The following is a 26,453-nucleotide window of genomic DNA, read 5'->3' on the forward strand; positions in this document are numbered from 1 at the left end:
TGTCTCACACATGGGTGAGCTGAGCCCTTCAGTGATGCCTAGCATTACTCCATTGGAACTCAGCAACTACACTTAACACTGGAGCCCAGTCATACACCTACACTGGAGACCAGCCTAACACCTATAATGAAGCTTACACCTTCAGTGGAGCCCAGCTCTACACCAAGGGAGACCAACCCTATACCACCAGCACTTGGTGACTCGAACAGTCTCACTTTTTCAGTGGATTCGATCCCCGTACCCACAATGTCGTTCGAACCCCATACCCACAATGTCGTTCGGCCGCACACCGTCTGATTTTTATTCGTAGAGCTGGATAATATAGATGGCATTCTTAAAAAAGGCAGATGCAGCAAACCATTGCCTTAAGAAGACATTTGACAGTGTAATTACATAAGTGAATTGTGTTTACGTCAATTTCTCGAAGAGGAAAATTCATTTCTAAAGTGTGATGAAAAAGTTTTTTTTCGACTTACAATTCAAGTTCTTTCTCGTTTATATTACAAAATGTGTATTCAGTGAAGAAGTTGAGTGATAGCTAGCAAAGAAAATGAAAGTTCTTTTATTCATGTGAGAAAATTTGTTTATTGGACAACATGTCATCCATGTGTACTCGGTGAAAAATTTGACAATAGTAAATGATATCATTTGAAAGTTTAGCTTGTAGTTCTTTAAAAGTTTTGCGGCTGTTCTGTCAAGAACTTGAATGACAGATGATTGGAAGTTTTAAGTGAACTAACATGAAATACATTGGTCAATTTGTTACATACTGTGCAGTAAGATGACTTGTTTTTCGTACATTTTTATGTGCTACATGATTTTCATATGAGTGAAAATAGAAATACAAGTGCAGTAAAACAAAGCGAGTACAGTATGTAGTGTAAGGCAGTGGCTAGTTCAGTGCTATAAGAAGTCAGCATAAGGCGACCAACAGACCAGATGGGTGAGTACAGTATACATTTTAATGTAAGATAGTACATCATTTTGCTTGTTCTGTCTTAAATACAGCACTTTTTTATTTTTCTGTATTTCCCACTAGTCACTTATATATAAAAAATACGTTTAACCAGGGTATGTTGTGAAATGCCTGAAGATATTTGTTGTAAAGCAACTTGGTAATGTAAGGAAGGGCAATGTAAGGGAAGTGTGTGTGAGCTACTGAGTGCAGGCTAAATTGAGAGGTGGACCAGAGTAAACTGAAATGATGACACATGGAGAGAATGAGTGAAGAGACATCATGATAAAGAGGATATGTCAAGAGTGGAGGCAGTAAGGGGGAAGAAAACAAAGTAATGAATATCGTACTGTCATTTGGTTGTAATGCACAATAAAGGGTATGAAGAGACCAAAAAAAAGGTAGAAGGATAGAATAATGGAGGCCTTAGGGTATCAGGGTATTAAACATTTCAGGCAGGAGGACAAGTGGATAAAATGAAATGGAATGATGTGGTGGTGGTAGGTTATGGGGGAGCAAAGTGCTATCAGTGGACTAAACTTGAGTATATGAAGCAAAGTTAACTCTGGGGTTAGTGTGTAGGGCTTAGCTGAAGATGGTTGGCCATGGTTTGGATGCATTATGCATAATATCTCAGGAACATGTGTGTACAACTTTAGAGCTTATGGCTTGTTGCAGTTGTTGAGATATTTTACTAAATGTATGAGTGGTACCTCAGGGTTTTTCCATCTCTGCAGTTTGTTCAGCCCTCTTTGGTGATGTTTGCACATGTAAGTATTCCAAGTAGGAGACAGTAAGCACTTTAAACAGCCATCACTGCTTTTCATTTTGAATGTTATCAGTACCCAATGTGTGATCTTTGTAGATTCAATTGCTTTTTTGTTATTGCTATCCAAGACAGGTCATGTCATTGTTACACTTAAATATTTCATGCATCTCTCATATAATGATCTGTTGTTCCCTTCTTGCTGGTAAGTGACTTGAATTTTTCGTTTTTTCCCCTAGCATTTGTAAAATTTCATACATTAAACTTTTATATTTTTTGTAGATTTGGTTGATATCTGTTAGAAAGAAAATTCTTTAAACACTGTAGCAAGGTTTTAGGAGTAAAAACTATAGACGGATAAACTACAGAAAAAAGTCTCTCCTTACATTACCTTAATTTACATAGGTTTTGGAAGTTTATTTCTACCTCCACATCTGATGAAGTTGGTCGCTTCGTTTCCTTACTTTCCTTCATATTCACCAGTAATAGTATTAAAAGCAGAATTAGTAGTGCTTTGAGATGATTTTGCACAAATATGATGTAGTTGTTCTATATTTTGTCACATCATTTTTATTGTTTCCATCCTTCCACCACAAAAAAGGGAAGCAATACTCCACTTTTACTCTTACATTTTGAAACACTTTTTTAAAGTCACAAATGATTGCCACTGGCATTTAGCTGAACGTGCACAACACTCCTGTTGAATTGTTAGTTAGTTGTGGGCCCTAATGGAGATACTGATTCAGTGATGTGTTAATGTTTAATGCAGCAAGCAGTACAGGTGAATACCACTGATTTGACCAGGCTTCCATGGATGTTGAAAACTAGGTATTGGATATACTAGGTAAGACTGTCAATTGAGGACAACTCGTGCTAGAATTTTTCTGTTTCCCTTATTATTGATGTTTTTCATAAATCTGGCATACCATGGTTGATGGTACATATTGCCATGCTTCTTTGATTGGCTTTGAGTTTTTTTTTTTTGTTTGGCAGCTTAACTGTTTCATCTCATTTTCTCTCCGTCGGAAGGGCATCTCATGATTTCCCTTTGATAACTGATGAAACCCTTTTATTTTCTTCCTAAAAATGTTGTTTCGTAAGACAAGGTAAGATTACCAGTTTTCCATTTCAGTCTTAGTCTTTTGTACACTTGTGCTGGATATATGGTTGGATGTTACTTCTTGAAACATATCACACTTTCAGGATAGTAGATCAAGCACTTCCATTTTGGAATTTGGATTCACATGCTGACAACACCCTAATCAAGCACAACCCTCGCAGCTTGAGGGTCTTCATCTTTTCCCGGGATTATTTCCCTAAGGCTGATCACTTGCATACAACTGAACCCAGTGAGGAGACCAACTTCCACATCATTGATATAGGGCATAAAGTTGCTTGTGACTTCATTCAGATGAGGCCATTCTCGTATGGTTTCCGGTCTAGGAATCAGATCAAACAACTAGACTGTTTACTTTATCACCTGTGGTTTTCTTTTCTCCCCTCATAATTGCTCTCTCCAGGTGGACACTGGGACTACGGACTCCATAAGTGGTGTCCTTGATGAAACATGCTGTTTATTGAAGAAGACATAATCCAATACCATGTTCAGCATTACCTTTGTAATGAAGCTGTATTGGTATGATCAAGGAATGAGTGTTACCTATTGAATATTTATCTCAAAATTTCCAGTCCGAACTTAACTTGAAACTACAGATTTACTTTGATTCCTATCTTGTGGCTTTTGTGTCCTTTTTGTTTGCTTTTTATATGTATGCATCATTGTGAAGTAATGTTGGAATTATCATATCTTCTTATAACAGTCCTTTCTGTTATGCACCCTTTTAAACAACCTACACACAATCTTCTCTCTAGAGAAAAGCCTTTTATTTCTTTCATGGTCATATTTAGAAAACCTTCACATTAGGTACTTTATCTATTGCTATACTGAATCTCTTCAAAAATCATTGTGTAATACTCTACATAATTATATTTCATTTACTGATAATAGATTGTACTAAGATGAGGTCCTAAGGTATTATACCAGTTAAGCACTTTACAGGGATGATCTAGAATTCAGTGCAATCATGGGAGTGGGTTTTGGTATATGCAGTCTTGACATCAGGGTTGGAGCCACTAGAAAGTCGTTACTAAGCTGTCCTATATGCTTGCTATCATCACAGCTTCATTTGGGCGGGGTTCACCTGTCACTAAGGCATTCTTGACTAAAACTCATAAGTCTCTTTGCTCAACTCTTCACAGTGGAGTTTCCACTTGAACTTTATGAATGAACATTCTTTCAGGGAACTTCTGCATGGGAGTTTCATACAGAAAGGATCTTCATCTTTGGTTAGTTTGGTTAGTTTTTACTGTAATTGTAGCTCACACTAAACATAAGTTAGCTTTGTTGGGGGAACTTGTATAGGTCACATCGATAAGGTATCAAGCACACCAAACTTATGTTTTTAACACAGTCCGTAAGTAACAATAGGTAGATGACATTAACTATGTCAGATATGAGAATAAGAAGCAACAGAGATAAAAGTAAAGTTCTTTAGGAACAGCATTTTACACTGGAAACACCAAATATTGCCTAGTTAATGAAATGATTTATCTATAGTTGGACGATGTGGACCTATCTTCATACTTTACCATTTACTCCCATTTTATGAGCCAAGTCATCATGGTTACATTTATCAGAAGCTTTATGAAAAAAAAACTGTGGAAAATGCAAATTATAATTCAGATTGTTCCACATATTTATCAAGAGCACGAGCAAATTATTGAACCCCAGGACTCAGAAGTAAGGGTTATGAAAGCTGAAGAGAAAGCTGAGGAATTAAATACCAATTTCTTAAAGTCTTTGAGTAACTGAATGCCAGTTTCTTAAGAGGATCTGCAATGGAGGAAATTTTACCTCTCAAAATGATTATGTGGGCTTGGGAAAAAACTGGAAAGCATCAATATTGCTACAAAGTATAAATAAGATATTGTAGGATCTTGATCCATATAAAACACATTTACCAGATGAAGGCTCTTCACAGATGGGGCTCTTCATACATACCCGAGGACTTGGAAAGTGATGATAGGAATGGGAAAGGAATTAATGATATGCTAAGGAAGCTACTGAAGGCAAGTTTTGTGCTTGCTTTCACAAAAGGAGGGAAAATGTTCTGATGAACCACAGTGTGTAATACTTTGGAAAAGACTTTTGAACAATAAGTAGATGATTACTTACATGTGCAAAAGGCAGCAAGTGTTCAGAGCATTGGTGTTATGCATGACAAATCTAGACTTTTGTCATCGACTATCTGCTTGATAAAAATAAATGGCTCAAGGATTGACTATGTTTGTGTACTGTTCAAAGGTGTTTGAAACAATCCCACACCCGTGGCTAGTTAAAAATGACAGATTTTTAGGCATGCACGAGCATTGGACTCATTTGATGAATCAAACATTGAGTGGAAGGTAACAGGAAACATACCAGAGGTATATGTTGGAGTAACTAGTGTCGTTCCATAGTACTTACTTTTTTATTATATTATACTTTGTCGCTGTCTCCCGCGTTAGCGAGGTAGCGCAAGGAAACAGACAAAAGAATGGCCCAACCCACCCACATACACATGTACATACACGTCCACACACACACACATACATAACTATACAATTCAACATATACATATATATATACACACACAGACATATACAGATATACACATGTACATAATTCATACTGTCTGCCCTTATTCATTCCCGTCGCCACCCCGCTACACATGAAATAACAACCCCCTCCCTCCACATGTGCGCGAGGTAGAGCTAGGAAAAGACAACAAAGGCCACATTCATTCACACTCAGTCTCTAGCTGTCATGTATAATGCACCGAAACCACAGCTCCCTTTCCACATCCAGGCCCCACCAAACTTTCCATGGTTTACCCCAGACACTTCACATGCCCTGGTTCAATCCATTGACAGCACTCCGACCCCGGTATACCACATCATTGCAATTCACTCTATTTCTTGCACGCCTTTCGCCCTCCTGCATGTTCAAGCCCTGATCACTCAGAATCTTTTTCACTCCATCTTTCCACCTCCAATTTGTTCTCCCACTTCTCCTCATTCCCTCCACCTCTGACACATATATCCTCTTGGTCAATCTTTCCTCACTCATTCTCTCCATGTAACCAAACTATTTCAAAAGACCCTCTTCTGCTCTATCAACCACACTCTTTTTATTACCACACATCTCTCCTACCCTTTCATTACTAACTCAATCAGACCACCTCACACCACATATTGTCCTCAAACATCTCATTTCCAGCACATCCACCCTCCTCCGCACAACTTTATCTATAGCCCATGCCTTGCAGCCATTTAACATTGTTGGAACAACTATTCCTTCAAACATACCCATTTTTGCTTTCCAAGATAATGTTCTCGACTTCCACACATTTTTCAGCGCTCACAGAACTTTCGCCCCCTCCCCACCCTATGATTCACTTCCACTTCCATGGTTCCATCCACTGCCAAATCCACTCCCAGATATCTAAAACACTTCACTTCCTCCAGTTTTTCTCCATTCAAACTTACCTCCCAATTGACTTGTCCTTCAGCCCTACTGTACCTAATAACCTTGCTCTTATTCACATTTACTCTCAGCTTTTTTCTTTCACACATTTTACCAAACCCAGTCACCAGCTTCTGCAGTTTCTCACCCGAATCAGCCCCCAGCTTACCAAACTCAGTCACCAGCTTCTGCAGTTTCTCACCCGAATCAGCCACCAGCTCTGTATCATCAGCGAACAACTGACTCGCTTCCCAAGCTCTCTCATCCACAACAGACTGCTTACTTGCCCCTCTTTCCAAAACTCTTGCAGTCACCTCCCTAACAACCTCATCCATAAACAAATTAAACTACCATGGAGACATCACGCTCCCCTGCCACAAACCAACATTCACTGAGAACCAATCCCTTTCCTCTCTTCCTACATGTACACATGCCTTACATCCTCGATAAAAACTTTTCACTGCTTCTAACAACTTGCCTCCCACACCATTCATTCTTAATACCTTTCACAAATCTCTATCAACTCTTATCATATGCCTTCTCCAGATCCATAAATGCTACATAGAAATCCATTTGCTTTTCTAAGTATTTCTCACATACATTCTTCAAAGCAAACACCTGATCCACACATCCTCTACTACTTCTGAAACCACACTGCTCTTCCCCTATCTGATGCTCTGTACATGCTTTCACCCTGTCAATCAATACCCTCCCATATAATATCCCAGGAATACTCAACAAACTTATACCTCTGTAATTTGAGGACTCACTTTTATCCCCTTTGCCTTTGTACAATGGCACTATGGAAGCATTCTGCCAATTCTCAGGCACCTCACCATGAGTCATACATATATTAAATAACCTTACCAACCAGTCAACAGTACAGTCACCCCCTTTTTTAATAAATTCCACTGCAGTACCATCCAAACCCGCTGCCTTGCCGCCTTTCATCTTCCACAAAGCTTTTACTACCTCTTCTCTGTTTACCAAAACATTCTCCCTCACCCTCTCACTTTGCACACCACCTTGACCAAAACACCCTATATCTGCCACTCTATCATCAAACACATTCAACAAACCTTCAAAATACTCACTCCATCTCCTCACATCACCACTACTTGTTATCACCTCCCCATTAGCCCCCTTCACTGATATTCCCATTTGTTCCCTTGTTTTACACACTTTATTTACCATCTTCCAAAACATTTTTTTTTATTCTCCCTAAAATGTAATGATACTCTCTCACCCCAACTCTCATTTGCCCTCTTTTTCACCTCTTGCACCTTTCTCTTGACCTCCTGCCTCTTTCTTTTATACATCTCTCAGTCATTTGCATTATTTCCCTGCAAAAATCATCCAAAACCCTCTCTGTTCTCTTTTACTAATGATCTTATATCTTTATCCCACCACTCACTACCCTTTCTAATCTGCCCACCTCCCATGCTCCTCATGCGACAAGCATCTTTTGCGCAAGCCATCACTGCTTCCCTAAGTACATCCCATTCCTCCCCTACTCCCCTTACGTCCTTTGTTCTCACCTTTTTCCATTCTGTACTCAGTCTCTCCTGGTACTTCCTCACACAAGTCTCCTTCCCAAGCTCACTTACTCTCACCACTGTCTTCACCCCAACATTTTCCTTCTTTTCTAAAAACCTCTACAAATCTTCACCTTTGCGTCCACAAGATGATGATCAGACATCCCTCAAGTTGCACCTCTCAGCACATTAACATCCAAAAGTCTCTCTTTAGTGCGCCTATCAATTAACACATAATCCAATAATGCTCTCTGGCCATCTCTCCTACTTACATACGTATACTTATGTATATCTCTCTTTTTAAGTCAGGTATTCCCAATCACCAGTCCTTTTTCAGCACATAAATCTACAAGCTCTTCACCATTTCCATTTACAACACTGAATACCCCATGTATACCAATTATTCCCTCAACTGCCACATTACTCACCTTTGCATTCAAATCACCCATCACTATAACCCGGTCTCGTGCAGTAAAACTACTAACACACTCACTCAGCTGCTCCCAAAACACTTGCCTCTCACGATCTTACTTCTCATGCCCAGATGCATATGCACCAATGATCGCCCATCTCTCTCCATCCACTTTCAGTTTTACCCATATCAATCTAGAGTTTACTTTCTTACACTCTATCACATACTCCCACCACTCCTGTTTCAGGAGTAGTGCTACTCCTTCCCTTGCTCTTGTCCTCTCTCTAACCCCTGACTTTACTCCCAAGACATTCCCAAACCACTCTTCCCCTTTACCCTTGAGCTTCGTTTCACTCAGAGCCAGAACTTCCAGGTTCCTTTCCTCAAACATACTACCTATCTCTCCTTTTTTCTCATTTTGGTTACATCCACACACATTTAGACACCCCAATCTGAGCCTTCGAGGAGAATGAGCACTCCCTGTGTGACTCCTCTTCTGTTTCCCCGTTTAGAAAGTTGAAATACAAATAGGGGAGGGTTTCTAGCCCCCGCTCCCATCCCCTTTAGTTGCCTTCTACGACACGTGAGGAATGCGTGGGAAGTATTCTTTCTCCCCTATCCCCACTTTTATTTTTGAACCTCCCATGGATAACGTTTGGCACCACTCTCACTTCTGAAAATTTGACTTTTCATAGGAAGAAATGGCACGACAGGCATTAATGAGCAAGGTTGTGGGCATTCAGGCCTACTTTGACATATTAACTGAATTCTCCCTTTATTGCTCTTTCCAAGGAATAATTTTGTCAGGTTCAGAATAATTATTGGGCATGGGTTTTGTCCCTCTCTGTCTCTTGCTTCCTTCTCTTTGATGAAGTAATTGTTCTCATACTCACCTGTTATGTGTTTCTTATTAGAGAGAATTTTCGTTATGGGACCAGTCAGTACAACAACAACAAAAAATAAGAATCGTAAGGCAAGGATAGATCAGCAAGTTATTGTAAAGACAAAATTTGTGACAAAGGCATTTGAAAGGAAGTGTGGAAAATGCAAGGATTCAGGTGTTTTAGCAACCCTACTATGAAAAAGAGGGCTTTTTCATATTATTAGAGATATGTACACACAGGAAAAAAAGCTTCTTATCACTTTTTGTATGAAACATTATGATACGATAGATGAAAGATTTTGAGAAATGCCCATTGGTCTGGCCTCACATTGGTAGCTTAGCTTTCAATTGCAAGATACATCTCATGTCAGTTGCCTAAACACATATTACATTGATTTCATATTCTTTTTGGAAATAACTATAAAATGGGACTGCCATAATTGTTAAGAAATTGCTCTTGAGTACACTGTCACCAGCCCTATTGAGAACACAAGTTGTACAGAGAATTTTGAAATTCATCAGACCTATCTAGGAAGATACTGTTTTTTTACCACTTCTACATCACTTCTACATTGGTTCTCAGTGAATGTAGGTTTGCGGCAGGGGTGTGTGATGTCTCCATGGTTGTTTAATTTGTTTATGGATGGGGTTGTTAGGGAGGTAAATGCAAGAGTCCTGGAAAGAGGGGCAAGTATGAAGTCTGTTGGGGATGAGAGAGCTTGGAAGTGAGTCAGTTGTTGTTCGCTGATGATACAGCGCTGGTGGCTGATTCATGTGAGAAACTGCAGAAGCTGGTGACTGAGTTTGGTAAAGTGTGTGGAAGAAGAAAGTTAAGAGTAAATGTGAATAAGAGCAAGGTTATTAGGTGCAGTAGGGTTGAGGGTCAAGTCAATTGGGAGGTGAGTTTGAATGGAGAAAAACTGGAGGAAGTGAAGTGTTTTAGATATCTGGGAGTGGATCTGTCAGCGGATGGAACCATGGAAGCGGAAGTGGATCATAGGGTGGGGGAGGGGGCGAAAATTTTGGGAGCCTTGAAAAATGTGTGGAAGTCGAGAACATTATCTCGGAAAGCAAAAATGGGTATGTTTGAAGGAATAGTGGTTCCAACAATGTTGTATGGTTGCGAGGCGTGGGCTATGGATAGAGTTGTGCGCAGGAGGATGGATGTGCTGGAAATGAGATGTTTGAGGACAATGTGTGGTGTGAGGTGGTTTGATCGAGTAAGTAACGTAAGGGTAAGAGAGATGTGTGGAAATAAAAAGAGCGTGGTTGAGAGAGCAGAAGAGGGTGTTTTGAAATGGTTTGGGCACATGGAGAGAATGAGTGAGGAAAGATTGACCAAGAGGATATATGTGTCGGAGGTGGAGGGAACGAGGAGAAGAGGGAGACCAAATTGGAGGTGGAAAGATGGAGTGAAAAAGATTTTGTGTGATCGGGGCCTGAACATGCAGGAGGGTGTAAGGAGGGCAAGGAATAGAGTGAATTGGAGCGATGTGGTATACAGGGGTTGACGTGCTGTCAGTGGAGTGAATCAAGGCATGTGAAGCGTCTGGGGTAAACCATGGAAAGCTGTGTAGGTATGTATATTTGCGTGTGTGGACGTGTGTATGTACATGTGTATGGGGGGGGGGGTTGGGCCATTTCTTTCGTCTGTTTCCTTGCGCTACCTCGCAAACGCGGGAGACAGCGACAAAGTATAAAAAAAAAAAAAAAAAAAAAAAAAATCACTCTTTTACTTGTGTATCTTTCCCAGTTTCTGATCCTTCTATAATCTTATCACACTATTAAAGGTTATATAGGAAAAGGAGAAAGTATATCTGGAATCATGGAAGAGTGCAGGGGTTAACTGAAGGAGAAGAAATAACAAGTGAAGTACTTTTACTTTAGTGTTATATATGATAAAAGCTGACAAATGAGACATAAACATGAGGTTACTTATTTATTCTAGCATGATTACAAACAAGTTTGGAAGTTTTCACAAGTTGATGAGTAGACATCACAAAAAATCTTGACATGGGAATAGCAATGAAGACAGCACTGACCCTTCAGTAAGTCCAATGCTGCAAACAATAACATTAAAAAGTACTTTGACAGATCTGCTTTAGAGAGCAAGCCCAGCACATAGCACACATGATGAAGGTTTTTGTCTGTGAAAGATCCAGACTTTGGTGGCAAGTCTGGCATTAGTGCTGTTGACTGGGCTTTATGGAGGGGGTCAGCACTGTGGCAGGTAATCAGCACGAGCATCTAGCACCAAGTTGTGCTTCAAGGTCTCACAGATTGTCATAGCCTAGAATACTGGAGCCTTACATATGGTTTCACCCTGAGACATTTTCTGTGTAATAATATAATTAAAACACCCTGGTGAAACCAAACTGATTAGAGCTCATGACTCCTAAGCTTATGATGGAACTTGTTTGTCCATTAACAGATGTTTACTGACTGTTAACTTGCTTCTCACAAGCATGTAAACAAATCAACAACATACTGACAAAACCCACAAGTTATGTCAACCATGAAGTTATAGTATCCATTTGTGCAACCAATAGCAACCCTATGGAGAAAGGGAGACAAACTGAGAACAAATGTCAGTTTGTGAGTTGGTGAGAGATCACAACGCACATTTCTTCATATTTCAACTATGGTATAAAAAAAGTGTCAGAATAAACTTGTCCTTCCTTCATTTCAATCACCCTGCTTTAGGTATCTTATGCATAAATGTGGGCTGTGATTCTCTCTTACAAGTCCATTACATTATTATATCAACTCCAAAAATTAGACAGGAATCCTTCACTTGGTTTCTACATGCTGTGTATGGAGTTTGATGCAGAGACTGTGTTTTATTTACAAGGAGAGGTGCACCCTGGAATATATATTCATCTCCCACTGTGACAAACTTGTAGTTCGTGAATTAAAGATTTACAAGCTGTATGACTATTTTCTTCATACAGTAATATGAAAGCTAACAACTGCTATACCCCAGACTTCTAATGCTTTCTTGATCACTCCCGAACAGTAAGTTGTAATATGAACACACTGAATGGCTATGTAAGTCTAAATAAGAACTAGGTACATAAAATCTTTGTACAAAATGACCGATATCCTATTTGAGACTATGTTTTACCATGTCTTTAAACACCCAAGTTATTCTCAGAAAATGTATGACTGCAGAAACCCCTTCCTCCCCAAGTCCTTTCAGTCAAAACGCTAGTTGATGTTAAAATGCCGTTACTATAATTTTCAGTAACTTATGTAAAATGATCTTCCTTAATGATGGATTCCAAGATGCACTGTCTAATAATAAGTATATCTTCCTAATATGGGGATACCAACAAAATAAGGATATATTATCCTACCAACTTACATCCTAACAGAAATATCAGTTACACAATAATAAAAATAATTTTCCATCTTCTAAGACGTTAAATGTACCCATAAATAACTCATTTGATAAATTATTTTTGTGAAATGAATTTGCTTGGCACTGCACATCTCAGAAATAAAAGTTACTACCCCAAAATTTTTAATATCTACTCAAAATGTAACACCAATAATTACAAAACATTTCATGAACACACATCCAAATATCCATATATATGGTAGGGAACACATTCAGAGCGACATTTATCACCAGCCCTCACATATGACGTCTGTGGAACTACGAAAGACATGAATAGGGTGTCCCCTAAAAGATTTAGTTTTGAAAATGCTGATAAAATTTTCTTGTACGTCCAAATTTTTGTGTATCTATCACTGATGTCAAACTGGAGTTAAGGCAAAATGGGCATAAATACAGAAGTAGCTCTGTTTTTAATCCAACACTTATTCTTCACTTACACATTATCTTATCACTGAATCCACTTACATATATAATTACCAGAACTTTTCTTACCCAGGTGTAAAATTTTCAGTAATTATAATGGGAAAAATGGTAATTTATTATCTAATTCATGACAAACAGTCACATTCAATATTCATAATACAATGTGCACACACATTTACAGCACAAAATATCCCTGTTGTATGCATTTGGAAAATTTACAAAGAATACTAGCACACATGTACAGCATATAGAAGTACACTGTGTAAATATCAAGATGTCAAGGTACAACATATGTAACTACACTGCACCTGTACATCAATATGTACAGTATACAAGTAAACTACATGCTTACATATATACAGTGAAGTATGAAATTTCCATTCCTTAATGACTGGTGCACAATTCATGTACATAATGTCAAATTCCTTCTCTTATCACTGATAGTTATCAGGGTGTGCAAGAGGATTACTGTGTCTTATGGTACATGTTTGATGTGATCATCTCTTTTAGTATTCGTTATTTACAGAAAAGTTAAATGGCTGCAGTAGTGTCACTGTCTGGCCTCCTGACCATAACTGACACACCACAATGCTATCACTCACTCCTGGGTTTCTAAACATAACAAAAGAGGTCCTCAGAGGTATATTTATGATGAAGACTAACAGAAGTGAAAATTATTTAAAAGCTTTGGTTCTTGCATGGCCAGTTTGAGATAAAAACACTGGCGGGAGGAAACTGTGCAAACCAGCCAATGTACTGCTACTTTCCTGATAGATTGATCATGTTTAGCCACAGTGATGTGTGATTCCTTATTTCTAGTTCAGCATTATTAAAGAACATTATGAAATAAATACAACTGACTTAAAATCATCTAACTTGAGTCAACAATAAATAACTGCAACAATTATGATCTCAAACAGCACTCCACAAAGGTACAGTACATCAGTTATTTAAGTTGCATAGAGGAATTCCCCTTGATTGAGCAAAACATAAAGAACAAAATCCAGTAAGTTTTGCCCTATAAAGCAACCCTATTAGTTACAATAGTTTGTGCAGCAAACTAAGGGCATACCAGTTGTCAAAACCTTTTGCGCTTCAATTAAATGTTAACAAATAGGAGTATTGAAAGAGATCACAAAAATAATGAAATCAAGCCACCATTTTACATATAAACTGACAGCAAAGTAATCATGTCATAAAACCTGTTCATCTGCTTCTTACTCATAAGAATTCCTCCTTGTAAATAAATTCTTTAATCCAGTAAATATAAAAATAGGTTTTTGTCTTCAGCTACTACTATTTTATTTTCTATGTTCTCATTAAACTGTTATTAACATGTACTCATAATACTGACACAATGAAGAAATTACAAGAAAATGTAAATGACTATTCTTGTTTTATCCACTGGTATCAAAATCTGGAGAAATAAGAAATATTTTCATACACCAGATGACATAAGTTTTAAATGAAGAACTCCAGTTCCTTTCAGTTGTGTAGTCTTGTAGAGCTGTTTCATGAGATACTCTTATGCTTATAAATGTTTTTAGACCATACAACTTTCAAATTAAATGCACATATATATATATCCAAATTGCATTCAGAAAGAGATAAACATCCTCCTAGCATGACATAATAAAAAAAGGTTATATTTCAACCAAGCATCAAAATTCTTTCTCAAGCTAACGTTGGAAAACAAAGCTATATTTTCTTAGACGGTAGGATCATCTTCCTCACTCTCCATCCCCAGGTCATATATTGGGGAGCTGTTTTCCTCCTAGGCCTTAACATGGTCAATGCGACGGACAGTACAGCAGAGAACAATTGAAAACACCATTGCCAGAATCTCAATCAGCAGAATGGCTAGCAAAACACCCAGTATTTCAAGACTGTAGGCCACTATCAGTTGCAGAATCTTCTTGACACAGCCCTGTGGAGGAAAGAGTATAAATGTAACATTAATTTTTGACAAGTTCAAATCTCAAAGGGGTATAATGATGTTATATATCTAACTAAGGCATGGAAAGTACTTCAAACATAATAGGTAAATTTGTTTATGCAGTGAGGAATGTTACTGGGAGCAAGGCATGTGTGCATGAAGGAAGGGAGAGAGATGAGTGGTTTCTAGTAAACTCAAAGTGAAGTGAGGTAAACTTAGACTGTAAACTGCTGGGTACGAGAGACATCAGGTTAGAAAGTAGTCAGAGGGTGTTCAAGAATGGGGATGAGATATGTTGTCACAAGTACTGCAAAAAATGGACAGAGAAAGATCATTGTTTAGGAGCATTATCATTAGTGGTTGAGTGGGTCCCATTCATTTAATGATAGTCATGGGGGCCTTTGGAACTATACAGACCTCCTCGACCATTGGTGCCATTACAGTACACTGCCAGAGATATATAATTTGGTGGCTGCCAGTTTGTGTAAATGAAAATGCAAAAACTTATGTTATGAATAGAGTCGTGTCTTATATGCCATCAAGAGATATGCGAGATGAAAAATATTTGTTTTTTTTTAATGGAATGCCAGTAACCCATGGGTACACATAGCAGATAGCAAAGACAGTGATTTGGGCCTGAAAGGGGAATGTGATGGCTGCTACAGTGCTAGCTCACTTTACTGCCATTACTGGACATCCAACAGGTACTTCTTCCCTAGTTAGTGGTTGCCTGCCATTTACTCCCTATTTCTTTATTATCTTTTGAAATCTAGTGAACATGTCTTTTTCTCTAAATCCCACTCTCCATTTTCCACTACTGACACTTATCTGCAAGACTGTACTATATTTCAGATAAACTCGTGTAATAGTTTTATACTCTGACTATGGTAATCCATGTTCTGGTTTTTGTTCCTAAAGACTAATCTGTTTTGTAAATTTTCCTTCTTTGTATTTCCCTTTGCATTCTGATTCCTCTCTAATAATTTCTTTGATATTTCTTCACATTTCCTTGCCAACTAAACTCAAACACAAGCACTGCATAATAACATTCCCACAGTTGTGTTCAAGAGTTGATATTTCCAACATCCATACTGTTGTACATATGAGATCTAATAGTGATGGTGCATCTGCCCTTTTCCCTTTTACAAAAAAAAAAAAGAAAAGAAAAAAAGAAAAAAGCCAAGATACCGACATCAAGGTTGGGCCTGATGAAAAATGATCAAAAAAGGCTCTAGCTCTTCAAGTGATGATTTATCTGCCTTATTCAAAATAGGAGATTGTAGGAGTAAAAAAACTGTAAGGGGTTAAAGGAGTTCCAAAGTACAGCTATAGAGGGAGAGATATAGATAATAAATCATCAAACCTTCAAGCTGCTAATTCTCACATAAGTGGGATGTAGTGGCCTGAACACCTACTAAATTTTACATCCATGTCTATTTCTTCCATATATGCTTTCATTAATTCCTTTAGTGCTATATTCACCATTACTAGAACATCAAAATCAAGTGGGCTTACTTCCTGCACCACCTTAAATCTACTTAGATTATCTTGACAATGTTTAACCAGGTTTATAGAGCTTTTCAGATGATTATAAACTATTGAATCTAATGGGAAGGCATCTTTTCCTCTGATTATGATTATTTCCATTATATATAACCTAAAGGGCCATCTTGTACTGTACCAGTAACTCTTGAACCTTTAAGTAATACCTTAACTTACACATTACGATTGTTTTGGATGTCTGTCCCACTGCCTGGTTTCCAACTAATTTGTGCTGTTACTCCTCTGCTCACTCAAGCAGTTGGATGATATTCCTTGAATAAAACATCAACAGTGCAAGGTGACATTTAGCAAATTTCAAAATATTTGTAGGGGATTTAAACAAGGCCCATGAAATGTTAGTGCTTCATAAAAAGACCCCCGATGTTGCATAAGGAGTCTTCATGTGAAAATGCCTGGCATTGAAGGGTTAAACTTCATTCCCATTATATATACATATGCTGAAACATTTCTTTACCCTTTACATGCATAGTCCTCCTCATAAATATTGCTTATCTATGGCAGTGTGGACCGCAGAAAGCCAACTCCATGTCATACCTATTAGAGTATATGCAGCTCTTTTTTTCCTCAAACAGCTCTCTAAGCATCATATTCCAACACTATAAGCAACTCAACAGACATTCAGCTTCCTAGGGCTGGATTCTAAGTCCTATAACTAAAATATGGCCTTAGAATATCTGACATTTCATAATAAAAACATAGCATCCAAACTGTTTTGGAAATGATGAGGTTGAAGGTTATGAAAATCTACAGCTGACCAAGTTAATACCATGCTTAATAGAGATGGAAGTTTTGTTTGCTCAAGAAATTGAACCAAGGCCAATAAACATGGAGTAAAAATCAGAAGTGTTCCATTAAGTTAATCACAATCCTGTGTGGCAAGTCAACTTTTATCTCCAAGGGCCAAAGTTATTAGAGAAAGTTTGAGTCAAGTAAATAACAAAAAATATTGCCTTACGTCTGTGTGGATGGTTCCTGGAATGATGCCTGAAATCGACAATTGGCGAACAGTATCGCAAACAGTACCCGGATTCACACAGCACGAGGGAGGCACGGCATACATACCGATGCCTCCAGCAACTCCAATCTCCAAGCTGTTACCTTCATGAGCACCATTATAGCGAGATTCAGCCCAGTCAGTCGGTCCTTGTGAGCCACAGCACTTCAGCTGAAAAGCATAATGAAAATAGTCAAAAAATTATGAAAATTTAAGACAATTGTTGGGGAAGATTCTCAATACGCCACTTTCCTTGAATGAGTGGGTAAAGAAGCAAACAATACCAGTAACAAATATAAACATATGAAATGGCTTTTATAGTACAGATAAAGATATGTCTCACTCCAGATCCATTACAGTATATTCTCCTAGCATTAAGTACTATGTACCATAAACTTTACAATATAATAATTCACTCAAGTTGTGAAACCAACATAATTTCTGGGTAAGGCAGTGTGGAGTGAAAGATCACTACAGTTCCAGTATTTCATTGACATATACTGAAAACAAATTTTATGTAAAAAGTATTTTAACTCTTTAACCAGATCTTTTGTAGATCTATGGTGCTCAGTATAGGAGACTTCACATAATGTAGATCACTGATTCATGCATTTGTGCCAGGAATCAAATTTTGAATCTTCAAAAGAGGTAATGTGAGATGTCAAGGTCTCTTAACACTACAATTATGCACGAGAGGATACCACAGTAAACCACTAACTGCATATGAAATTGGGCAGTGTTTGCTCCATAGTAATGAGGATGCTTGTGATTATGATATTAACTTATTTTGACAACTTTTATGGTAAAGAATGATACTGATGAGCTAAATGTCAGTAACATAGTGGAGACATGTCATAAAACTATGCTGCATAGAAGTCATCGTTGTCTCAGCTATTAACAGAGGCTATTTCTCCAAGGGTATGTTAAGTCCTATTTCACTTTTTTCTCTGTTCTCTTATTTTCATATGACATTCTTTCATTTCATATGAAACTGTTCTTCCCTTTAGTTGAAGAATACCCAATTTTCAAAAACCCAGGAAATTTATGTGCCTGCTTAAGTCATTAAAGAAAACTGATGTCAGTCTTGTCTTCATCCACAAAACAACATAAGCTTTGATGTCCTCCTCAGCTATATGTTCCATTACCTACATATATATTTCTTATCAAACCCATGCATACATGTGTATGCACACACACATGCATGACTACACTAGCACATACAAAAATAGGTTACTGAAAATACAACATATGCAAGGACCTTAATGATAAATTCAAAAGTTTTTTCGTGGAGGACAATAATAAAGTGGACTCACCTGTGTTACTTTTGTGAGTTACCTCTGAATTCTACTTGTACTGAAGATATTATGTTCTTCAATACTTTCTTCCAGTAATGATACAACTTAGTAATATGATAATGCATAAATCAACCTATTGTCACCCAGAAAATGGTGAAGAACCATTTGTTTCTTACCTTGGACTGAATAATGTCAAAGGCCTCAGTCTTGACTTCATTCTTGCTATAGTCATGTTTAATGGACACAGCCACTGACTCCATAGCCAATTTTGTGAACCGTTCCTCATTAGTCTTGAGCCAAATGCCAGCGGCAATTTGACCAACGAAGAGAACAAACACTAGAGCAAAGAACTGTGGAGAAAGAAAGGTTACATGTACTATGCAGTAATATTATACTGTAACTATGCATGAAAATAAAACCTCTTCAATCTAAAACATTACAGTCATGAAATATTAAATTTTTGATACAATAATACCACGCATCATCATCCAAATACTCCATTATGACTTACCGTGGCCAACATACACTGGGACTCCTGGAAGGCACCACAGCACCCAAGGAATCCCATAATGAACATAACTGCTCCTACTGCCATGAAGAAGTACAAAACATAATTGTAGCCCTGAATATCCTGTGTCACTGGGGCCATGTTAGCACCATCCAAGTACAGCCATAGTGATGTGCCGAGCAGAGTACCACCAAGGAGCTGCAAGTAGAGAACATAATAACATTAGAATGAAGAAAAATGCAAGTCATACCAGCACATAGCAGGCAGTTCCTGTTTTCATCCAACCATTACATCAGCAACCTATTCACAGTGCTAATATTTGAAAAATTCTCATTCTTCAGTAAAATGATTCTTTTCAGAAACAGTACCTCATCCTATATAAGCTATGCACAGGTCTCAAGGTCTCATCTTTATCATTAGAATTTATGCTAGAACATGCTGGACTGATACAATGGTGTTAAGAAGCCCCACAGACCTGTATGCAGTTTCCCCTAATGACTTCATTTGCTCTGGTTCAGCACATTGACAGCATATGTTCCCTGTATCATTCCAATTTGCTCTACCTCTTGCATACTTCACACTCCTGCATTTTTAGGCCTCAAATTTGAAAAAAATCTAAGCTGGTCTTCTACACCCCTTCCCCAACCCAGACTGCTTGATTGGTTTGTTGATCCTCGAGCTGGCTCAGTACGGTAAAACACATACACACAATTACACACACCTGGTTTGTGATACTGACCATGAGTCAACACGGACCACCAGGTCTGCCCCGCATGGGTTCAATTTCTAGGCGTGGCATTCGGCCCTCATTCAACACAGGTGTTCATCCTCCCCTCGGGGCTGGTCGATAAATGGGTACTTGGCTTAAGCTGGGTGTGTGTGTGTGTGTGTGTGTGTGTGCATGCATTGATAAACAGGAGTACATACAGTGTTAAGAAAAGGGAGCAACATGGTGTAAAACTCTTCCCCGCACTACAGAGAAATAGTAATCACACCTACAGCCCACCATCAGTGAGTCAGACTAGAGGTGTGGAAGCTGGCTTGCTGACACGTGAAGGTTTAGAGAGGTCAAGCGGATTTAGATGGGCTGATCAATACAGCTCGGTCGTCAGCTGATCTGGGTGCTAACAGTTGCTAGTTGACCTGCTGACCTGGTGATATCTGGCTGCACCGTCAGCTCACCACCGAAGTTAAGAGATGACAGCATTGTCAGCTCACCACTGTAGCTGACCGACCGCGTTGTCAGCTCACCAGTGTGGCTAAATGACTGACTGACTGACAACCGTGATGAGACACCAACTCAGGTATACCTGCTGATCGGAAACAGCCACGAATGTTAGCTGACACAGGAGGAGAGTGAGGCTGATAGTAATACAATGTCAACTATTTCATTGAGAATGACGAGAGAGGGACTTGCCCCCTGGCGCTGACACTGAGCTCTAGCGAGTTGGCCTACCAGGAAGCACCAATTTCAGGAACTCCAGGGAGTTTTGGGAACAGGCGGGAGGTAAACGAAGGGATCTTGCGTCGCTAACCATATGAACGCAAATAGACTATCTTCATTATTGTTTTTTAACAGTTTATAAGGACAGATTCAGGTGATGGGAGAGACTTTATAGGTAGAGAATCGTTACTTGCTAATATATAGCGCTCGGGATAGCTAACCAGTACCTTAAGCATTTAACAGAAGTGTGGTTATCTTGCCGGAGATTTAAATAAATGGTGTGTTACGCGTGACCTCAGTTATTCTAATCCATTCATCCACCAATAATACGATAAAAGTACTTCTTTACATTTTTTTTTCTAATAAGTTTCTTGCCTTTCTTGTGTTAAGTCCTCTGGTTGCTTTCTCCTTACGTACCTTCTTGCTATTCCTTTGTTAAAGTCCTCTGGCTGTTCTATCCCTACGTATCTCGGCGAACTGTTCAAAGTGATTGAAGTGTTTCAAAAACTTAAAAGACTGTGATCAGGTTACTCCTCAATCTTTTCTTTCCTATGGTGGGCAAATCTGAAGACAGCTTGAGAAATATTTCCTCAATCCATGTGCAAGAAGACTATTCTGACATTTGCCAGAAAACAGTTTGTCTTCCTGACTATTCACATAACACAGGACACTGGCGACATGCTTAGGACAGTGACGACTAACAAGTTCCTCTCTCACACACACAAGAGTCTTGAAGCTCTTTTCCTGCAAGATGATAACCATACTGAGAACCTCATTCACTCTGTCCTAATTCTCACTACTCTACATTTTTTCTTCGGGTTGTGTATATGTGCGCATTTGTGTTCACACCTGCGTCTTTGTAGCATGTATATCTAAACGCGGACATGTAGCACCCCCCCCCCCCCCCCACTGCCTTCCCTTCACCCACACACCTACACTAGGAAGCTCTGAGCTCGACTCCAGCAACTACCAAGAAAGACATAAGATTAATTCTTTCATTTTACCATCGATCAATCCAGGGTTCTAGTGTACCATCGATCAATCCAGGGTTCTAGTGTACTATCGATCAATCCAGGGTTCTAGTGTACCATCGATCAATCCAGGGTTCTAGTGTACCATCGATCAATCCAGGGTTCTAGTGTACCATCGATCAATCTAGGGTTCTAGTGTACCATCGATCAATCCAGGGTTCTAGTGTACCATCGATCAATCCAGGGTTCTAGTGTACCATCGATCAATCCAGGGTTCTAGTATACCATCGATCAATACAGGGTTCTGATCGACAAATACACTTAATGCACAATCTGTTCAAATGTCCATATTCATTATATTTGGTTCCTTAGTTAGCACTGGAAAAAAAATTGTTTCCAGTTCATGTTCGGATGATACGATTCAGGCGGAAGCATACGTATATATATATATATATAGATTGTGACTGCACCCGAAGCAGACAACCCCAGCGCTTGATAAAATAGATTGTGATAACACCCAGCGCTTGATAAGCGGTGGGCGATAAAGTTATTGACCTCACAATGTGGAAGGAGGAAATCAGAACAGAGGCCCCGTGTAAGGGTCATTCCTGACAACGTAGCTCAGCTCACCAAAAGCTTCGTAACTAAAGAGGTAGATGGCGTGCTCGAGGACAGTCGAGAAACGTCGGCGGCCCGAGAGTATGTCCTAACGCACTCTCGTCCTCTCGAGGAATGATTTCTCAGGCGACGACTATGATTATCATACACCACAGGTCCTACCCGGACTGTTCGAGAACAAGTCCCTGAACTCCCCGAACACGAGGGTTCGACCCATGAACACGAAGGGACACGACGGTACGATCCCTTGAGACTCATAAATTGGCCTTGGTACACGGTTAGTAAAATTCAACCCAAGTAAAGGAATGAAGATAGGATATATATATATATATATATATATATATATATATATATATATATATATATATATATATATATATATATATATTCGTATGAGAGCCAATAGGCAATACTGAAAGTATTGATGGCCAAAGACAGACACTTAAGAGAAGTATTGATTCTTGCACAGAGGCGAGGAGGGAAATTATTGACCGTGGGACAGTGTCGGGAGGTCGGGTACACACCCACCCGACCACAAGGGTGCCACCGACTGCTGTAAACAGCGTCGGGTGCACACCCACCCGACCACAAGGGTGCCACTGCTCCAGGAACAGCTTCCCAAAGCCACTTGATTCTCTCTCTCTCTCTCTCTCTCTCTCTCTCTCTCTCTCTCTCTCTCTCTCTCTCTCTCATCCTAGACCAGGCCAGGACCAGATAACAACAACGCCACAGTAACAAGTTTGGTGAGCTGGTTCTTGGCTACAGGTGGTCCCAGGGTGTGGGGCCCTCGGATATGGTGGTCCCAGGGTACGCAAGGTGGCCCCAGGGTGTGTAAGGTCCCGTGGTGTGGTTCTCAGGGCGTGGGAGTCCCAGAATCTGGTGGTTCAAGGTGTGTGTGTGTGAGGGGGGGGGGGTCCCAGGGTTTGGTGGCTCTCCCCGGGGTTAGGGGGGGGGGGGCGAAAGGTTACAGGTGACACGCACACGGGGGGGGATGTGCGGGGAAGAGACACACGAGGGGGGTGGGGAGTATCTAAAGGGTAGCAAATAAGGGGATTAGGTGTGCGATAAGGGGGAGAGGGGCGATAGAGGGAAGAGACTCCAAGGGGGATGGAAGGGGTCGTACTGACGGCCAGGTCTCAAGGTCGATTCTGGGGAGGATGGCGAGAAACAGGTAAATAATGGATGACGGTAAGAAAAAACGGAGTAAAGAAAACGGGCGAATATTCAGGGTGCTGGACGTGTCGCAGTACCTGTCACAGCCCAAACCAAAAGCCCCCCTTCCTCTTTCCCCTTTTCCCTCCTCCCCATAGGGGCAAGAGGGCACTGGATAAGTCACAAGGTGGAGGCGTGAGTACAAGGATGCCCCTCACCCTCGCCAAATCCACTCGGGCAAACCTTACACTCGACGACGAAGAAAATGAGAACCAAAAAAATATCGTAACTTAAAACTGAAAACTGTAATAAAATGCAAATCAAATAATGCTAACTACCTTCCGCGTTCCGGTTCACAATTCCTTCACCATTATTCCCTCCGCATAATTTTCCCTAATGAGAGGTAATTAATGAGTAATTCCCAACACCCATGAGTGAGATAGTACTGTAACGCGTACGACCTGGACGATATGCGGAGACTGTATGGGACGGGACTCGGGGACAAACAAACCCTCACACACCGTCAAATGTCCACGGACAGGAAGAGACGGGACAGAGCTCCTTGAACAATGGGGCAAACATCCGCAGACAGAACAGACAGACACTCGGACACTGTGACTACTTACAATCTGGGAGATTTAATTTTTTTTTTTTTTTTGGGGGGGAAGAAATGTAGATCAATTGATCATTCACCCGTCCCTGATGCCACCCGCCCTCTCCTCTAATGTTGCCTTCACACCCTCTCAACATCACCATCCCACCCCTGATGTTGTGATGTACCTTTACATCCCCGACATCATTCCACCCTTGATTGACGTCACCAATCCGCCCCTTGGCGTCTACATGCCCAATAAACTTGACGGTGGACGACCACCACCAACCAACCAACTCCGGGACACGAGCGCGCGCGGGTTGGTTGCGTCACTTCTTGAAAACACACAGCCGGCAACCGTGCCGCGTGACGTCACAGCGGTGCCCTGTCGCCCTCCATTAAACAAGCGAGCATCGAGGCCGCGTCTGTTCCCACATCGCGAGAATATTTCATCGTTTCGGAATACCGATGGCAAGGCGTACTGGTTCCCATAATGCACCGGGATCTTCTTTCAACATTCTGTCATTTGTTACACATGAATAAATGAATCTGACTGTAATGTTCGCCATTTCCTGCGTTGTTGGGGAGGCGCCGGGAGCGAACGGGGAGGTGGCCCCATCCGCTCTTTGACTGTCATGTATATTGCACCGAATTTATGTATATATACGTGTGAAAAGTCACCTTTGGTGAAGCTGTATCATTGGGAGTAAAGTCTCGCCAAAGAACTTCTCACCCCAAAGGACTCTACATTTCCCTGCGACTGGATAAAGCGCTGCCTTGGGCCGCAGGAGCCTTTAGAAAGTCCTGGGGAACACCAGGACTCGTTCACAAGAATTGGCCATGGGGTAATTACCAATAAATACATACGAATGACATAGAATAAACCTGGGTTTCACCCTCCCCCTAAGGAATAAAGAACGTGACAGATACTCCTCAGTAAAGGGAAAAGAGAATATGATGAAGGCAACACCTATATCAAAAAGCTTCACGTTATGTTAAAGCGTCTGGGGCGATGTTTTTGGGTCTTAACATTCCCTCTACGTGAATCTCACCGACTCCACGGGTGTAGTCCAGCACCACCACGGCACCGTCATCTCCCACGTCCCCAGTTTGCAGTTTGAGCACCCCAACAGATAACAACAATGGTGCCCATCCGAGTTCGTACACTCCGCTACAATAACAACCCCAACATTCGTGAAAATCCTCAATAATTAACTCTGACTTTGTGTAAAGTTTTCTCAACATCCCGTTTTCGATCACCTATTTCTCACATTACGTTTAATACGTTACTTATTTACGACCCCCCCCCCCCCTTTAGGCACAATGGCAATTTGCACATTATTATCTTATCTGTACGTCTTCTAACTTTTACGGCACTAATCTGTGAGTAGAATTCTGATATCTTTCGCTATCACGAACAAGTCTCGAAACAACCCGGTGGTCTGTTGCAGTCTGAATTCCTTTGTAATGTTTTATGTATTTTCTCTATATATGTTCGTATACTGCCTGCGGCTAATTGAAAAAATTATCATTATTATTATTATTATTATTATCATTATTATTATTATTACTGTTATTATCTATCATAGAAATATATTATTATTACTGGTGTTATTATCTGTCACTATGTTATTATTATTATTATTATTATTATTATTATTATTATTATTATTATTATTCCCTTGATCTGGACCAGAATGGAGGGGGGAACGTTACCTTCAGAGTTTTGGATATGCAGGTGTAATTTATGGACCGTATTTCACGTGAATGGTCAGGCTAATGTGAGATGTCGCGCATATCGTGTCGATGTGTAATATCATATGTTTGTGGGGGATAGTCGGCCCAAAACACTGCTGTGGGGAAACTTTTTTTTTTTATTTATTTTTTTTTTCTACGTGAATGAATGGCTACCCAGGTGAGCTTAGAGGGGGAAATCAATATTATAGTGTAGTAGTAGGAGTATTGGGTATTCTGGGGCTCATGAGGGACACTCTCTCTCTCTCTCTCTCTCTCTCTCTCTCTCTCTCTCTCTCTCTCTCTCTCTCTCTCTCTCTCAAATGTCTCGTATGGGATATTTATGTCTCGAACAACTATCAAGATACACTACACTTTGGACAAGCAGACGGGCGGGGCATAACCTCGTAATACACAGATAGTAATGACAGCTAAATCTTCAGGCAGGATTAACGGGGGGGAGACTACTTCATTGGACTGGAAATGACCTTAGTGGAAGGGAAGTGAGGACGTACGTTAGGGGGGGAACCCCCTCTCATATTGGGTCAAGAGCAGCAGCGGCGGCGTGCCGCAAGGCTCAGTCCTGGGACCACTGCTGTGTTCCCGAGTGAGTAAACAACTTAGGGTTGGACTTTTACCTGCACGCGTTCGCAGATGATGCTGAGGTCAGGAGGTGGAGTTATGGAGGGTTCTTTTTTTTTTTTTTTT

General features: G+C 40.1%; 1 protein-coding gene across 1 annotated transcript in view; it reads right to left on the reverse strand.

The window, feature by feature from the left end:
* Positions 1 to 11,041: 11,041 nt before the first annotated feature.
* The window catches only part of LOC139756364 (tetraspanin-1-like), a 109,952-nt gene continuing 94,540 nt past the window's right edge, over positions 11,042 to 26,453 (reverse strand). The window contains exons 2-5 of the mRNA XM_071675736.1: positions 19,238 to 19,432; positions 18,903 to 19,076; positions 17,393 to 17,602; positions 11,042 to 14,865 (exon numbers count right to left, since the gene is read on the reverse strand). Coding sequence (XP_071531837.1) covers positions 14,713 to 14,865; positions 17,393 to 17,602; positions 18,903 to 19,076; positions 19,238 to 19,432 — 732 coding nt within the window. The 3' untranslated portion in view covers positions 11,042 to 14,712. The remainder of the gene's footprint in view (positions 14,866 to 17,392; positions 17,603 to 18,902; positions 19,077 to 19,237; positions 19,433 to 26,453) is intronic.

The sequence above is a fragment of the Panulirus ornatus genome, chromosome 21, assembly GCF_036320965.1.
Source record: "Panulirus ornatus isolate Po-2019 chromosome 21, ASM3632096v1, whole genome shotgun sequence".
Classification (NCBI taxonomy): domain Eukaryota; kingdom Metazoa; phylum Arthropoda; class Malacostraca; order Decapoda; family Palinuridae; genus Panulirus; species Panulirus ornatus.